The sequence below is a fragment of the Psittacula echo genome (genome assembly GCF_963264785.1).
Source record: "Psittacula echo genome assembly, chromosome: 2".
Classification (NCBI taxonomy): domain Eukaryota; kingdom Metazoa; phylum Chordata; class Aves; order Psittaciformes; family Psittacidae; genus Psittacula; species Psittacula echo.
Genome location: NC_137737.1, coordinates 139,488,896 through 139,507,364, shown reverse-complemented (window position 1 = coordinate 139,507,364; position 18,469 = coordinate 139,488,896). Strand labels below are relative to the sequence as shown.

Sequence of the window (18,469 nt, the reverse complement as noted above, 5' to 3'; positions counted from 1 at the left end):
TCAAAAAACGTTCACCCAGTGCTATTCTTCCAGTGACAGTAATTCAGACTCATGTTGTAAGTTCCAGTATGTAAAGAACCTGAGAAATAAGACATGCACAAAGAGAAAATTAACATTTTATCTGCAGTTTAGAAACTTCTTTGAAAACTGGTTTAAAAAATCCCTACAACTCACAACATTTCTTTAGGTAACCGTATCATCTCTTACATTTGATCCCTTGTGTTCAGGCACACTCAACAGTGCTGGGTACTGGACAAATCATCCCTGGCATGGACCTTCATCTTTATGAACTTGTAAACTCTGACATTATTTCAGTGCATCTTGTTTCCATCCCCCTAGCAAAATTCTGGTCTTGGCAGCCAGGACCTCCAACTCCCACTCTCCTGTTGCCCGCTTTCCCAGAGAACGTTCCACTAGATTTCTTCAATATGGAACAAAAGCCCACAGTTACTTTCCCCGTAGGAATCTCCACTATCATTCCTTTTCCCATCACAAGAACATCATTAAAATTACCTAGTTTGCCAGTTAATGGCTCCATTTTTTCCAATATCACGCTTTTATTTTATCTGCCAACACCAATTCTCTGCTGTGGGATAGGAGACCATCTGTTAACTATTTTTTTAAGGGTAGAGTAAGCACAAATATCACTCTTTGGGAGTCACATGCTATTTATTTACAAACATAAAAAAATCAAGATCATGAATTCACATCAGCTTCTTGTGTTACTTTGTGCAACAGTAGCTTTCTGCTTGAGTTTCCACTACTCTCCACCGAGGTGTTGCATATATGGTTACATAAAAGGACCAAACAAGATGTAGGACAGATTAGAAAGCTGATAAAGCTGCTGCTAGATGAGTTTGATGACTGCTGCGTTTGGGTGCTTTGGGGAAGATTACGTTACTACCAGTGAGTGCCTTACACAAAGGAGAGAAGCACTTCAGAAGAAAGGAGAATAAACTGAGTTTGACGTGGCTGGAGATGTGAGTATCAGGATAAAGACAAATTGCAGTGACACAGGTGTGTAGGAAAGCTGGCTTTTCTAAAGTGCTCAGGCTCTCACTAGCTACCGAAATAAGTGCTGCTGTTTTCTGGGAAGTCTCAGTTTACCGGCTACAGATGCTTTTTGAGAAGCTGCCTGTTACACAGGTGCCCAAAAGGAAGATGTGCCTCTTTTGAGGAGCCTGAGTTTAATTGTGGGTAGTGAGGACTTGGGAAATGGATCCTTGAGCATTTTAAGAAATGTGGTCCAGAAAAGGATGGTTAAACAAAGATACTTTAGGCTCACAAGCTGCTCTCATAATAGGAGACACAGTAACTGCAGAAAATGTCTGTCATTTGGATCTTGAAATATGGTCTCCTTTTGAAAGGATGCCGCTAGTTAAAGTCACCCCCAGCTAGAACAGGGCTGAGAGATTTTACCAGCTCCCCTGGTGTTAGCTTAACATCCGTGTTTATAAATACTACAAATGTCCTGTGCTTAGTGAAGCAGTCCAATGCGGTAAAATCTGGAAAAGATGCCTCCTGAGGGTGGATGTCCTAATGTCCACTGTTAGCAAAGTCCCTCTTGCCCTTTATCATACAAAATTAGGCAAAGGCAAATACAGTTTTACAAAAATATTATTTCCATAGAGTTTGAAGAAATCAAATGTATAAATATATATCTAATTCCCAAAAGAGTCATTTGAAGTCAGCCAAGACAAAGAGTTATTTATTTTAAAGACTTAGATGGTTCTACTCAGGATTAACAAACAAAAGTTTTTTCTTACAAAGCCTGTGGTAAACTGTTGCTCCTAACTCTTCACAAAAAAATTGTTATGAACAAAAAAGCACTTGAATATTGACATGATTTTTATTGTGATTGCTTAAAGAATGAGGAATAAATTAAATTAACTGGTGAAACCCCTTGGGAGTGTGGGAAGAGGGCTTCACCAAAGCTGTGTGAGTTTTCCCCCTTTTGTCTGGTTCCTATTTTCTATTTCTTTACTTCTCATTTAGCAGAGAACAGGTTACTTTCAAGCTGTTCTGGGTGGGTGAAGTCTTTGCTGGCCAGCCCTGGGGAATGACTGACCAATGCTTAATGCATTCTTTGTCACACTGGTCATAGGGTGGCGGTCATCACTTCCCAAAGAGGGCCAGGCTCCCCTTCATGTGCACTGAGGAGCACAAAGCTCCCATTTACACCCACTTACACCTTGGAGAGTCACTGCAGGACTTGGGAACACTGACTGTGTTTTCTCATACCACACACTCAGCCTTACAGGAAACACTTGGAAGCAGAGACCTTGTCTGGAAGCCCAAATGATGCTGAAACCAATGCAGAGGTGAGGAAGTGTGGGCCCTTTTTGCTGCTCAAGGCCAAAACACCACTTGCTGGTCTCACAACAATTCCAGCCAAGACCATGGGCATTGCTGAGAGTAATGTGATAAGCACTAGGCTGTTACCTCGTTTACCCATTGATGCTGAAGACCCTGATGATAATGTACTAGCATTTACTGACAGCATTTACTGCTGCTTCTCCCTCCTCCACCCCCACGCCAGCCCTCATTGCTAAATGCACAAAGGAATTATGATAAAGAGAAACAGGAGACAGCATGGAGCAGCTGTAGCATTTCTCTGCCAGGGCAAATCCGAAGGGATAAGAGCCTGAGCTTTTGATGTTCGATATCCGTAAGTGCCTCCAAGTTTGAAACACATGAACTCTGTGCAGCTGCTCCTGCTTGGACTGCCCACCTCAACTAAAACAGAGCTATGAAGGTTTTACTTTTATTTCCTGTCTTGAGTTTCTCCTGGGGGCTGTAGCAGGAAAGCCCAGAACAAGCACTGTCAAAGGAGCACTTAGAGGCACCTTTTGTAGGGATAGAATCCCCAGTAAGAGGGCTAGAGGAGTAGAAAGGTAACACAAAACAGAACAGTGACTTGCAGCGCTGAAAATACCAGGATCCTGGAATCACACTAAGAGCCTAATACAAAACGAGTGAAATCTATTGTGACAAATAGGTTATGCAGTACCAGTGGGTACCTGGATGCCATGTGTCCCCTAATTCCTAATGCTTCTAATGACAAAGCATAAATATTGAATTATGAACCCACCCACACCTTCTGCTCCATTTTTTCCCTCTTCATTTCTACATTATTCTTCCTTCCTGTTCTTTAACATCAGGTATAATTTTAGCCAGAAGTTTTACTCCATAGTAAATGTTTCAGGCATTGCGTACTTGTTATCCTGCCCTGTAAATCTGTTTACTGCTGTTTCTCATGAGTATTGATAACAGTGTCAGATTTTTTTAATGAATCTTGCTCATGAATTTTATCCATTTTCTGCTCTTTGCCAATATAAGCAGATTAAACAAGGATGGCAAGGCTCAAAATTTTATTCCTCATGTATTGATTCTCTCACTAAGCCTCTCTGTGATTTTTAATAAGTTTGGATTTCTTTCAAAAATATGTTCCAAGATGATGGGTTTTAAATAATTAAATAAAAGCCTTTTTTGGCAAGCATTAACACACTGGTTACTCAAATGAACATGTGAAAACAGACTAGAAACGGCCACAAGGAAACACAGTGGCTGCTTCCAAGAACCTGTGGCATAGTTTTCTGTGGGACCAAGAAGAAAAAATCTCGACCAGGTAGCACTTGTGCTTCACAATTGTTCTTCCCAGTGCTGCTGCTGCTGTAACCAAAAGAACTTTTCCCACAAGTGGAATCCTGTGCTGGCACTGGAATTTCCAGTGGGAAAGTGCACCAGAGGTGGCTCTGAGGTTATAAATATTAGAAAGGCAAAATCATACCAATGCAAAGAAGAGAGCTCTGCCCAATGGGCTTGTCAGGAGTTCAGTGTATGATTATGAGTTTCCTGGTGCTGGGGCACATCAGAGATCACTAATCTACCTTCATTTTTACACAGTTGGTCTCTATAGCCAAGCCGATGGTGTGATTTACCTTACTGTCCCCACTGGAGATATATCAGGCAGGACTTGTCTTTAAACTGATTCTTTATGCCTTCCAGGTGTTTTGTGTCTTGTAAGGTACGCAGTACGTGATATTCTAAATTCTCCACTTTTAGACCAATATTTCCCTGTTGCTCTAAAGTGTCCCTTTCTCATTATACTTTTTCTCAGCGTAGTTTTCCTTCAGATTTAAGCCTAAATCAAAATTAAGACATTTTGTCTTTGGCAGACTGACCTCAATCAAAAACCAAAAGGAAAAGGGAGTGGGGGAGTTGTCTTTGTAAAGAATCATAGAATAGCTAGGGTTGGAAAGGACCTTAAGATCATCTAGTTCCAACTCCCCTGCCATGGGCAGGGACACCCCACACTAAACCATGCCACCCAAGGCCTCATCCAACCTGGCCTTGAACACTGCCAGGGATGGAGCATTCACAACCTCCCTGGGCAACCCATTCCAGTGCCTCACCACCCTCTCAGTAAAGAATTTCTTCCTTAGATCCAATCTAAACTTCCCCTGTTTAAGTTTGAACCCGTTACCCCTTGTCCTGTCACTACAGTCCCTGATGAAGAGTCCATCCCCAGCATCCCTGTAGGCCCCCTTCAGATACTGGAAGTCTGCTAGGAGGTCTCCACGCAGCCTTCTCTTCTCCAGGCTGAACAGCCCCAACTTTCTCAGCCTGTCTCCATACGGGAGGTGCTCCAGTCCCCTGATCATCCTCGTGGCCCTCCTCTGGACTTGTTCCAACAGTTCCATGTCCTTTTTATGTTGAGGACACCAGAACTGCACACAATACTCCAAGTGAGGTCTCACGAGAGCAGAGTAGAGGGGCAGGATCACCTCCTTCGACCTGCTGGTCACGCTCCTCTTGATGCAGCCCAGGATAGGGTTGGCTTTCTGGGCTGTGAGCGCACACTGAAGCCGGCTCATGTTCATTTTCTCATCCACCAACACCCCCAAGTCCTTCTCTGCAGGGCTGCTCTGAATCTCTTCTCTGCCCAACCTGTAGCCGTGCCTGCGATTGCCCCAACCCAGGTGTAGGACCTTGCACTTGGCATGGTTAAACTTCATAAGGTTGGCATCAGCCCACCTCACAAGCGTGTCGAGGTCCCTCTGGATGGCATCCCTTTCCTCCGGCGTATCAACCGAACCACACAGCTTGGTGTCATCGGCAAACTTGCTGAGGGCGCACTCAATCCCACTGTCCATGTCACCGACAAAGATGTTGAACAAGACCGGTCCCAACACCGATCCCTGAGGGACACCACTCGTTACTGGTCTCCAGCCGGACACTGAGCCATTGACCACAACTCTTTGCGTGCGGCCATCCAGCGAGTTCTTTATCCACCGAGTGGTCCACCCATCAAATTGATGTCTCTCCAATTTAGAGACAAGGATGTCATGTGGGACAGTGTCGAATGCTTTGCACAAATCCAGGTAGATGACGTCAACTGCTCTGCCCCTCTCCATCAGTTTCGTAGCCCCATCATAGAAGGCCACCAAATTGGTCAGGCAGGATTTCCCCTTAGTGAAGCCGTGCTGGCTGTCACCAACCACCTCCTTGTTTTTCATGTGCCTTAGCATGCCTTCCAGGAGAATTTGTTCCAAGATTTTGCCAGGCACAGAGGTGAGACTGACTGATCTGTAATTCCCCGGGTCATCCATTTTCCCCTTCTTGAAAATGGGGGTTATATTTCCCTTTTTCCAGTCATCGGGAACTTCACCTGACTGCCATGAGTTTTCAAATACGATGGCCAGTGGCTTAGCAACTTCATTCACCAGCTCCTTCAGGACCCGCGGATGGATTTCATCAGGTCCTTTCAGGTTCTTAAGATGGTCTTGAACCAGATCCTCTCTCCTACAGTGGGCCCAAGGTCTTCATTCTCACAGTCCCTGTGTTCGCCTTCCAAGACTTGGATGGTGCAGTCAGAGACTTTGCCAGCGAAGACCGAGGCAAAGAAGTCATTCAGAACCTCAGCCTTCTCCAAATCCTGGGTAGCCAGTTCTCCTGGTATCTTCCAAAGAGGGCCCACGTTGTCCCTAGTCTGTGTTTTATTCGCTACGTACCTGTAGAATCCCTTCCTGCTATCCTTAACATCCCTAGCCAAGTTCAATTCTAACTGGGCCTTAGCGTTCCTCACCTGGTCCCTAGTTTCTGGGACAGTCAATGGGTCTCAAGGTTGAAAAGCAAATGTGCTGTTAGAAATGTGTTGCGTGCACTTGCTTATTATAGTGAACCCCCAACAGAAAAATAAATTTGTTTTCTTATAAGGAAATATGTTTAGATGCTTCGTTGCATTCACACAGCCATGGGTTAGCTGCATGCTCTTGGCTGCTGCAGCTTCCCAGCTCCTGCAAGGCTGTTGCTTATGGTTGCCTTACCCTGAGGTTTCAGATCGAGGTAAAAGCTGTAAATGAGCAGCAGCAAAGTGCTGACAAGAGGCACGTGATAACATAGTTGTTCATTACCTTCCTGTCCAGTCAGCTCTCCCTGTTTGAGGAGAAGGGTGTAACAGCATTGATGCCCTATCTGCACACAACCTACTGCATGGCAGGAAAGTCAGTCAGTGTGCTGTCAGTCACTACTTAATTTATTTATTCTCTTAGACGCTGAATTGCCACAGCCTGTCAGATAGCTCTGTCTTCAGTCTCATCTTAAAAACTCCGCACCTAGACCTGATTAGAGCAAGCTCTAAGTATTTACTTTATGGAGTGGTACCTGTGACATTTCTTACAATAGCCAAGGAAGAGAGATTCTTTCCATAGCAACAACACAGCAGTGATGTTTTTCTTTCTGATCGTCTATGGTTGTTGGCTGAAATAGTATCAACCCTTCAAGACATAAACATTTTTTTACTAAACAATATTGCCTTCAGAATTAAGACCTTAATATTTTTGTACACCATGTTGTCCCATATAGGAAGCCGTTCATATATGTTGTGTGTAACACCATTGTATCAGAGGAAGAAATTGTAGAAATGCAATTAAACATAATCATTAAACACTTACTTTGTCTTTGTTTTGTATACCTCCAACATCTGTTCCTCAGTATTGTCAATGTTTTACTTTGCCACCATGATTGCCGTTCACTATTTACTTTCTGCATTTTTAACATTTAATCATTCATTAGAAATTTTAAAGATCTACAGAGGTGATAAAGTGTGAAAAGATGCCTAAAATTGGGTTGAATTTTATTTCATTCTGTGCATTTATTGCTGTCATTGCTAGCTGAAATTCCCTTAGCTCACTGTACTCTGCCTGTAATCTAATCTGTCCTGAAGAGGCAGACAGCAGCGTATGAAGTGATTATAAGGATCTTCAAGTGTCTTCAAGGATTTTCTGTACTTGGACTGCAGAAGCATTTTGCTCTGTGTTGATAGAATAGGCACAATAAACCCACCGTTACAGTTCCTAGAACACCAACTATTAATAAGGAACAGTCTAGAGGGCAAAGAACATGATACAAATTCATCACAAGTGGACTCAGAAATAATCCTATTGGTTTTGACTGTGTTGCCTGGCATCACAGTGGCTGTGAATTTCAACCCTTTGCTGCAAGTCAGATAAGGTTAGCTCTCCCTCCTGCCTGGAGAACATAGATTTTTCTGACTGCAATGTTTTGCAATGCAGTGCTTTCTGCTGTTCTCTATTTTTTTATTATTTGGTGCAAATATGTTGTACCTGCAGCCATGCGCAGCTATAAAGGCATCATTTTTTGGACAGGAACACATTCTTACTGGCTACCTCTTAAAGGCCACTGCCTGCATGTTACCTCGCTACTTTATTTGTCATAAGACTCTGGAAGTGCGAAAGCTGAGTTTTGCATTTTCAAATGTTTGGGATATTAAAAAGCAGCAAGGGATTATGTCACTACTGCCAGCTCATTCCTACTGCAGCTGGCTTGTACTTTAGTCAGAGATCTTCCCTTTCTACTCTAATGGTCTGAAAAGTGTGTAGTCCCTGGGGCTGTGGAATAGCTTCCCACGTGGGTGTGGGTAAGCTGCTACCTACTCAGGGGATTTTACTGGTTTGTTTTGTATTATTTGGTGCTGCTCTAAACTAAGCCTGACTCCTTCATTTGTCCAGTTGCTTTTCCATCCTGCTGGCAGACCCTGCTCTTGTTTTGCTTGATATAAACCCGTCTGGCTGCCCTAATGTAATCCATTCACTCAGCTAATTCCCAGGTTGTTTATTATGGACCCTGTCCAACTCCTGCTGAAGACAATGCAACCTTCAGCTGCCTTGGCAGCTCTTGGACTGGGCCTATAAAACCGGGATTTTTTTGCTATTTTCAAGGTATTAAGAGCTTGGGTTACTTAAAAAACTGTACATTATGTTTTGATCAGGATGAAAGGTAATTGAAAAAAATGCCTTTGAGGTGCACTTTCCATTTTCCAAGTTTTTTGTAGACACTTTGGAGAAAAAGACATTATTTGCATCAAGGTAGTCACCCAGACCCCTGAAATGATCAGGAGATGGAGATGCTGCCATCGGGAAGGACTTCTCACCCCTTTCAGCCTCCTCTCTGTAAGCAGGGGAGCCTATTGTCCTTCAACTGTGTAGGCAACAAGTTTAGACTAGATACCTGGTTTACCAGACAGCCACCAGTGGATCCTGTGAAAACATAGGAAGATCTAGGATGGATCCCACCGTTTTACCCTTGAGAAATAAAATTTTTTGGTTATTTTGATCCAAGAACACAGGAGGGTAAGGATACAGTCCTCTAGGTGCCTTGGGAGTTCAAATTCACCTTGGGGAGAAGGGGAGCTTCTCACCACAGGAAGCAATTAGCATCAATTTCTTCTTCCCAGTTCCAAAGAGGAAAGACAGTAGATTTGCTTCAAACGGTGGTATGTTTCTCACTATCTGCTGCTGACATGTAATGATACTGTATTATTCTTCATTTTTAAACGTATTACTTTGGTCTAGAACAGACATTTTATTGAATGCTCATTAGACACTCCAGTGTTCATAAATCCATCTCTGTGGCCTGGTGACTCTACTGTGACAACAGTGTGGAAGTCTTGTATAAATTATTTTGTAATTCTACTTAAGTTATCCATACATCATATTTTAGTTGTGACTGTCATTCACATGACAAATTCGCAGGCAAGTTTGTTGATAGAGAATAGCTAATTCAGGTATAATGCTAAGCTTCCAGTAAAACTGGTGATGTTGCCTTTGGAGCCAACTCATTCTGGCTCCAAAACTTAAACCCAAAGGGCATCAGTCATTAGTAAATCTGCTGCACAATGTGGTATGTAGGAACTTGCCTTAAATAAAATATAATTAAGGTGATTTACCATAAGCTGTATCCAATAGTATTCCTTAATGGTTCATTTAAGGGAAACGAATTGCCAGTTTTATTGTCTGGGTACTTTTTTTTCTCCTCTTTTTTTTGTTTTTAAGAGGTTTTTGTTTGTGTTTTTTTTTTTTTTTTTTTTTTTTGTTTTGTTTTGTTTTTTCCAAAGACCCATGACCACCCAGATTACTATTAGTAACAGATCCAATTTCTGGCTAAAAGGAGAATAAAAAGCCACAATAATAGTTTGGGGTAAAGGAATCCATCTTTGGTAAAATCTTTTTAGATTTTATCTGCATTTTGAACTAAAATTGAAATTTGTCTTTACCAAACAAGAGGCAGCTTCTGGGTTGCTCTGTTTGATTCTGGTTATAAAGGTTTATCTAGAAGGGCTTTCAAGCTCTTTGGTTTCAGTGTACACTGCAGTTACTCCATGATCCTATTTTGGAGTAAGACCAACTGAACATAGCCCTTTGTAGCAACCTGTTTTCTGCCAGAGGTACAAATAAATGTATCTCATTCAGGTCAGATCCTTCAGAGGGGTGACTGGGATGGAGGGTATGCTGCAGCACAAAGCTACTGGTGAGCAACACCTTGCAGCATCCATTGCTTACCTAGTGATTTCAAAGGCAAAGTAGGATGGCAAAAAATTCAATGTAATTACAGTTTTCCAGTACATGAAAAGACAATCCAATCATGCATTTAAGGCTTGTTAGTTTTCTTACAGCGTACACGTCGTAGCAGATGCTGCCCAAAGTTTTGATCCATTCCCAAGAGTGAACTATCATCAGAAAACTCCGAATCCAGCACACTGCTTTTCTACAGCCTCCAAGCTAAAAGTTATCAATTATGAATAATTAAAATACCAATTCATATGTGGGTTTTCTTCCTCTGCAGGTAATATTTTGACACCAATATGGGAAAGCAAAACAGCAAACTACGCCCTGAAGTCATGCAGGATTTGCTAGAAAGTACAGACTTTACAGAACACGAAATCCAGGAGTGGTACAAAGGCTTCTTGAGAGACTGTCCAAGTGGGCATTTATCTATGGAGGAGTTTAAAAAAATATATGGGAACTTTTTCCCTTATGGGGACGCTTCTAAGTTTGCGGAACACGTATTCCGCACTTTTGACGCCAATGGAGATGGAACAATAGATTTCAGAGAATTCATCATAGCCTTGAGCGTAACATCGAGAGGGAAACTGGAGCAAAAGCTGAAGTGGGCATTCAGCATGTACGACCTGGACGGGAACGGCTACATCAGTAAGTCAGAGATGCTGGAAATCGTGCAGGTATGTGCTGCTTAGAGGCACCTCTTGGCCTCCCTCCTTGCAAGCAAATTATGAAGTAATGTTGCAATGAGACACTGAACAAAAAACTCTGGCAGAATTTGGGGTTTATGATCTTGGTTATAACTACTTGAATATAAAATGTTATTTCACTTGGCAAAGATTATCTCACCATTCAAACTACAGCATTTCATATCCATTGCAAGTCCTTCCGAGCAACATGCTGGGATGTTGTCCCTTGGGAGCTCTTCTGGGCTGGAGCACAGCAACTAACCTGCAGATAAATGCGATTCTGTCCTCTGGGAAATCACTGACAATTAATTACAGTTAATTACATTCGGACCAAGTAGACATCCTAGATCAACCAGGTAGTGTACTTTGAAGGAAAGCAGGCTCCTTACACAATAAGAAACAAATCTAATTGGAAATCATCCTGTTATGAAGAACCTACGCTCACATATTTTAAAAGGTGTCTGTCTGCCTAATTCCAGTAAGGTCTGCATACTTAATATCATACTAACTGTCTTTGTATTAAGTGCCAGGATAGGTAAACCTTATCTGGGTAGACAATGATTCCATACACAGCTTTTCTAGATGTATTTTCTTGTGGTGTTAGTAGGAGTCCCACCTCATTTTGGCTTCCCCTAACGTGTTTTTATCCTTGAGACACATCACTCCACTGAAAGCTTTAAAACATTTTTGATATGGCAGTATATTTACAGAGCTTGAAGCTGTATAGTGCAGCCCTGTTAGAAAAAAAAAAAAAGCCTGTTATCAAGATCCTTTCTTTCCATGGAAATTTTGAAGTGCTAACAGTGGAGTGTATTATTCAGACTTCTATTTGTGCTGGAAATCAAGGGAAAGGAGTGCCCACAAATTACAGGCTGTGATGGCAAACTGCACATGTGGAGTCAGCCTACTCCATCGTCTTTCTACCTCGGGCTTGTCTTTCTACCAGGGCTCTTCTCATGTCCTCCAAACAGTAGCTAACAACAGCACTTGCACTGGTTCAGCAAGACGAGGTACAATTCTCAGCTGCAAATGTAGGGTTGTGTCTTTCACTTACTCTGTTTTGCATTCCTGTGTCTGAGTAGAAGAGCAGGTAGCGTGGAGATGCAAAGACCTCCCTGCCTCTGTGCCATGACAAGCCCCATGGAATATTTGAATTAGAAGATACTCTGTTCCTCATAAATCAACCTCTCCCCTGGTTGTCATTTATTGTTTTTCTAGCTGTATTTCTCCTCTTGAGAAAACAAAGAGAATCCCAAAAGAACTAGCAACGTACAAAGCAAACACAAGGAGCCAAACCCCAGCAAGCTCCTGCTCCTCAGGAGGAGATGCCCCAAGGACCACAGGACTCCTAGCTGCTGTTGAGCAGCTCAGGAATGCCTCAGTGCTGAACGGCAGCACAAACCCCTAGATCAGAAGATTCACAAAGAGGGAGGACAATAAACACATTAGTGGCTGGATTCTCTGTAGGGAGCCAAGCAAGGAGCAGCAAAGCTGGCAGCATTTTCCAGTTACCCGCAGTCAGCTCATGAGCATGTTTAGAGGTTGAAATGCTCTGACTCCTCTTCATAGTCATGTTGGTACCAAATTGTAGCATTGTTCTTTACAGCCATGATGCCACCATCAAATGAACCTGAAGCTTAGGGATCAATGTAGGGCAACATTTAGCCAGTTTGTACATCCAACCCAAAGCAACGCTTGGAGTGCATACAGCCCTCAGCCTGGCACTCTTGGGAGATTTGGCTCTCTCCTCCTTTCGGATTGCAACTGAGTGATGCTTTCTCACGTTTACTCTCACTCCACATTTTGAGGGACCACACAAACGGCAATTGTAGAAGTAAACAGCCTCATTTGCCTGAGCAACAGTGATTTCTGCACCATGGACCATCAACAGTTTTCCAAAGCTGCCATTTCTGTGATGGAGCTTCCCCCGAGGCAATGTTTGTGTTGATCTCACCTTGTTCTCTTCTTCCAGTTTTTATGGCAACGGTGATCTGCCTGTATTGCACTGGTCACCTGTAACTCCTCCCAGTGGGATAAGGTTTGTTGTGTAGTCTCTGGAAGCATGTTTGGATGATGTGTGAAGCTGAAGTAGATGAGCACATTTTCTGGCTTTATCAAGAGGTTCCCTTGATATAGAGTGATTAGACCTAAAAAAAAAACCAGCTAGCAACTATCACTTTCGTTTAGAAAAGATTATTAGTTTTTAACAGGGAAAGACAGGAATCTGTATCAAATGTCTTCATGGAGGCCCTGAGCCATCACAGTCTTTCTATAGTGAAAACCAGAACTCTGCTATATCTCTGATATATGTCTCAGAAGAACCTACAACAAGTTCCTGATCTAGCATACATTTGCATATTGGTATAGCAGGATTTATTATGTTTTTATTGGGATTTTTGCATGAGACAATACATCAAAATGAATGCTAAAAGAAACACCATCAATCTAAAAGTCTTAGTTTCACAGAAAAATACTGCCCCCTGTTACTGTGGGATTATTGTATCTTAAATAACATAGTGACAAAGCATGCTTTTCTTCTTTTTTGGTCTGGTTTTCTTTGTGCTTTGAAAGTTCTGTCTCTGTAGTGCTTTTCACTGTTATGCTGAGGGTCACTTGCTTTGCCTTTCCCATGCTCTGACTGAATCTAACACCACTGCAGGCAATACTGGCATTGAACTCTTGCTCGACATTGCAAGAAGGCGCTTGTGATAATAGCGGTAGCAGCAGCAGCACTGAAAAAGCAGAGCTACTATAGGATAAGAGGGCTCATATCACACAGAAGCCCTAATAATGGGTCACCTGCCAAGCAGATAAACTTGAATGGTCCATATGAAGCCTGTTTTCTCTGCAAAGGATGGGACAGAGGGAAAAGCACCTCCATTATGTTAAACTCTGTTGACCTGCAATGCTGTTGACCATGTTTGCATTGCCTATCACAGACTCACCATGCCTGTCCATGCCCTTAGACCAGTCTCCAAAAAGCCTTGCTTAGAGCTGGCTGCACACTTTGGAGGATCACGTAACATGAAGGAGTTTAGTGGTGGCCTGATTAGGCTCTGACGATTGCAGAGCTTAATGAAAGAAGGTCCATGGGATACCGCTCCCCCTACCAGGTATAGCACATCTGCCAAGTACTGTGGGAAGATGCTTCCTAGCGTGCCTTCTTGACAGACCTTGCCACAGACCCGCTCAGATTCTCCTGCTCTAGAAATGCTTTTCATGCCTCCCATATGTTTACCTACAATCTAAATAGCCCAGTCCACTCAAAAATAGCTGCAAACCAGCTAGAATATTTGTGTTTGTTCGCCATGCTGGGACATACTTGGTGAGTCTCATAAAATAAGAGTTCAAATAAGAGATGGAAACCTTGTTCTAAGGATACGTTTTTTCACCATATGGAGTCATAAGGCATCTTAAGAATACTGAACTGAGAGACGAGAATAACACTTCCAGTTTAATACAGACAGAGCACACACATTTCACTTGCTGGGCTAGCTTATTTGTAAGCCAGGAAGAAACAGAAGCTGATATGGGAAGAAGCAGAAGCTGATTGGGCTCTCAGTAAAGACAGTGTCAAAAATCCCCATGAGATTGAGAGGAAAGCAATTATTTCAGGCTGATTATTCATTTAATGAGATTTTTAGCTGTCAAGATTTATTTCAACAGAGTAAAAAAGATCTACTGAAAATTTGTGCCATCATTGCTGCCATTACTGTAAGTTGCTCTGACACTTTGCCAACTATAGCAGGAAAGTGCAGCCCCAACAAAGGTTTCTGGGTGGCAGCCAGTAACTAGAAACCAAACCTGTGAGCATGGGCAAAGGGGTGAGATTTTCCCTAAATCACCCCTCACTGCTCATCCACCTGCAGGTGGGAAATCCGAGGGGAGAGCTCAGCAGGGAACCAGCCAGTTCAGGTGAAGCTGGAGCCTGTGCTCACTCCATCAACGCACACAGGGCTCTAGAGGCACAGTGTCTTGGTGGCATCGAGGAGCCCTCCTAACACAAAGTTGCCCTGACTCAGGTGGCTGATAGATAACACCCTCCAAACCTCCTCGTGCTGAATACCACCAATGGCTTTCATTCAGCCTAAGTGCTGCAAGGCTGAGGAGTCATACTCCATATGGAGTAGAGGCCCTGCAGCTTTTCAGTCCCAGGTTACAGCCCAGGGTTAGTACAGCCCAGCTCCACGTAATTACCACATGAAACCAGCTTCCTTTCAAAGCTTGCTCTTTCAGACATGCAATAAAGAGCTCTGTGTAGCTTCTCTGAATTAATATGGGGCAAGGCTCAAAATTCTTAAGCTGGCTTTAGCTGGCTTTTACTTTGGGAAAACTTCCCACTGAACTTCTGAGTAAGGATGCAAGAATTTGTCCAGAGTAACCATTTTCAGCATGAAAGGAATGCTTACTATGTTATTCCCATCTGGCTTTCCTAGAATATCTCATCTGTTATTCCCTTCACACGCCTCTGTGAAAAGGACTCTGTAGGATGAAGTCATCCTGAAGTGCTTTTTTTTGTCCTAAAAATCTGCATATTCTTACTATGGCTACTTTGATCAGGGTAAACACGCCTGCGCTCCCGGTTCGGGCATTCCTCCCACACTTTCAATGCAGATTCTCTGCTTTGCCCTCCTCTCACCCAGAGCGAGGGAATGACCCCTCCACCTCTCTTCCTACCCCAGACAAAAGCCAGAAAGCTTAAGATGCTAAACATCGGCAGATTTACAAGCCTCATCTCTGCTCTGACCCCTGCGAGCCTTGCATGCTGATGAGGATGAGGAAGGTGTAAATTCTTACTGTCCCTCTTTTTCTTCCCCTGTTGCCTCCCTCCCCCAGCTCCCTCATCCCCATGTTCATGTGCTCACATGTTCATCCTTCTGTTTCCCTGGTTATGAGGTGATCAGGGTTGTGTGGACAGCATCCCTGCCTCTACTGAGACTGCCCAATATTCCAGCACCTCAGTTCTCTTGAGAGTCTTTGGGCACTCCTGCAGTGCAAATCATTATGATAACAGTAATGATGATGCTGATGATGATGATGATGATGGTGATGATCATGATGATGATGATGAAGAGGGTGCCCACCACTTTTCTATTCAGGCAGCAGCTGTTCATGCTGAAACGTTCCGCTACATTCCCCTGGTTGCATCCATAGCCAGCATTACAGACTTTCCAGAGGGCAGACCAGGAAATCCAGCCACAGTGTTGGTGACATAACTGAGGAGCAGCTGTTTGGTTGCGCTGAGCATAAACCATGAATAATTAATTAAACAGAAAAATGCCTTTCTCAGTGTGTAACTCTTCAAGTTATTTAAAGGCCAGGAGCCTGAAAGGTGAGCTACTAGCAGAGGAGAAGCCAGCAAGATGGCCAAGGAAGCGGGTGCTCCCTAGTCAGGGTGTAAATGTCTGTGGATGCTGCTTAGCGGCATCCTCCAGCTGGTGAATTTGTGCTGTCATGTTCCTGAAGCCAGCCTTTGGGGGCTGTGGGCCAGATGATGGCAGTGTGCTAGGAAGAACAGGGAAAGGAGATAGGGGAGATCCAGGGAGCAGTCTTGGACTTGAGCCAAGGACCCCCCTTTCCAGATCAGGAGGAAGTGGAGAACAAATAGCTAAAGAAATCATACCCTACAGCAACCACGTCTGCCCTAAGTTATCAACTGACAGCTGCAGGCACCGTGTTTTGAGGGGGAAACAAGAATTTGAATCTTTGAAAGCAAGCTATCCACATCTATAGAGCAGGGTTGGAGGGCAAAGTGACTGCCCAGTGCAGTGCCCGTCAACTAGAGCTGTGATTGGAAGCAGAAGGAGCTGGTCAGCCCAGGGAAAGGCTGCCTTGGCTGGGATGTGCCAAGGGGCCAGAAGAGGCCAGAAGGCTCCCCTGAGGCCACCACCCTGCAGTCATCTGGCTGCTTCTGTTCTCACAGCTGTGTGGCACCACAAAGGTATCTGATGAAAAAACCACTTGGGTACTGGTACTGCATGCTCACATGTGCAGGTAACGTTTGGATGACCAGTTCAGAGACAACTACTCATCCTTGGTTTAAAATTAACAGTACCTCTCATTTAGGGGCAGCTAGTACCACCCGTGACTAATGGATTTGTCTGTGCAGAGAATAGCTGTGGGTAGCACCAGTGCCATGTGGGATTAGACACCTGCTCTCTGTGAAATGAATTGTGAATGGGGTTTTGAGCTGTCCACGCACACCAGTCCCTGAGGAAAAGGCCACGTCCTTGCTGGTCAAGTCTTCATTATCTGTGAGACGTGACAAACGCAGGAGTGAGTCACTGCCTCCCTGTGGGCAGGGTACTGACTGAGAGGGGAGAGACAGGAGACGGGGGAAGCAAAGACAGGGTGAGGGGGATAGGGTGGTGAGGACGGAGCCTGGGTGGTTGAAGCATGGAGACACATCACAGCATGGGACAAGACCTCAGCGGTCTCACCGTTCCCCCCGGGCGCTGGGAGCTGCCAGTGCCTAATGTGCTGTGAAAGTGATAAATTCATCTGAAGTCTGGTTTAATACGGAAAAATGTAACCTCGGTCCAAACCCAGATCGTGTTCGACCATGACTAAATAAGGAAACACAGTATTCCATAAATGAGCGTCCCACTGAAGAGGGCAGCTGCATGCACTGGTGCCACGCGACTCCCTTCAGCATCCAGAGAGGAGGTCCAAGCCAATGTTCCTGCGATATTTCCTGCTTGTTTCTGTCACCAGGAGATAATCTGCATTAAGATAACATGTTTCTGACCAGCTCTTTGCTCCTGTCATATCACACAGGCAATCTATAAGATGGTTTCATCCGTAATGAAGATGCCGGAAGATGAGTCGACACCAGAGAAGAGGACAGAGAAGATCTTCCGCCAGATGGACACCAACCGTGATGGTAGGCACCCTCCAGATGCCTGTGCCCCCGTGCTGGATGGCTGGGGTGTCCTGCCTACACGGGGTGACCCCTCAAGCCCACCACTCCTCCCTCGGCTGCCCAGGCAAAGCCACACCACCCACAGCCAGTGGGGTGCAGGCAGGCAGGGCTTTGCCTTGTGGGATTGCTTTCCCAGAGATTTTCCTGGAGCTCTCCCCATTTCCTTCCACCATGCTTGTTCAAAGGCTTGGCACGTGTGCTGCAACCCACCACATGTGCTAAGCAAACGTGTTTCTCTTCCAGGAAAGCTCTCTCTGGAGGAGTTCATCCGAGGCGCCAAGAGCGATCCATCCATAGTTCGTCTCCTGCAGTGTGATCCCAGCAGCGCCGGGCAGTTCTGAACCCATTTTTGGATGAATTCTGTATCTGCTTTTTTTTTCCTTGCCAAACAACATTCATGGTAGTGTTGCCTCTGTATGGCCAATTATGCCTTCATTTGTGGCATCTTATAGCTTCTTTTGTTGTGGATTAATTATAAGAATGCTGAATTGCTCTTAACAAGTTGTCCAGAGCACGGGCAGTACTGTTTTAAACAGATATTGTGGTGTTATAATTGTTTTAAAGATTCATTTTGGATTTTTTTGTTTTAACGTGTCTGGTTTGGAAAGTACTCATTGAGAAGGAGTGAACCAACAACAAAGCCCTTGGCAGCAAGACACACTGACAGATTTTAGATTGCTGCTTTAGTCACTGAGTATTCACCTGCAGGACCCGAAAGCCTAGTAGAGATTGAACTAAAGTGGTTGTGATGGGTTGGGTAGGATTCACCTGGAGCTCTTCCTCTCCTGTCCAGGAGGCACCAGCTGAGGTCAAAGACAGGATAGGGAGGAAGTATGAAAGTGCACATCATGTGTGGGGTGTATGCCTGCACCCCTGCTCCAATGCCTCATTGTTTCAAAGCTGTGAACATTTTCCAGGTTGTGAAGGAGAAGGGGCAAAAACAAAGGTTGACTTTTTTTACTAGATTTACAGTGGTTGATTTCACATGGCTTTGT

The 18,469-nt window shown here is 44.1% G+C and overlaps 1 protein-coding gene across 1 annotated transcript; it reads left to right on the top strand.

The window, feature by feature from the left end:
- Positions 1–10,165: 10,165 nt before the first annotated feature.
- NCALD (neurocalcin delta) lies at positions 10,166–17,815 on the top strand (the record flags this gene model as incomplete). The annotated part of the gene is made up of 3 exons (XM_080610475.1): positions 10,166–10,543; positions 17,330–17,435; positions 17,718–17,815. The coding sequence occupies 3 exons, from the start codon at positions 10,166–10,168 to the stop codon at positions 17,813–17,815; spliced, it is 582 nt and encodes a 193-aa protein (XP_080466601.1).
- Positions 17,816–18,469: the final 654 nt, after the last annotated feature.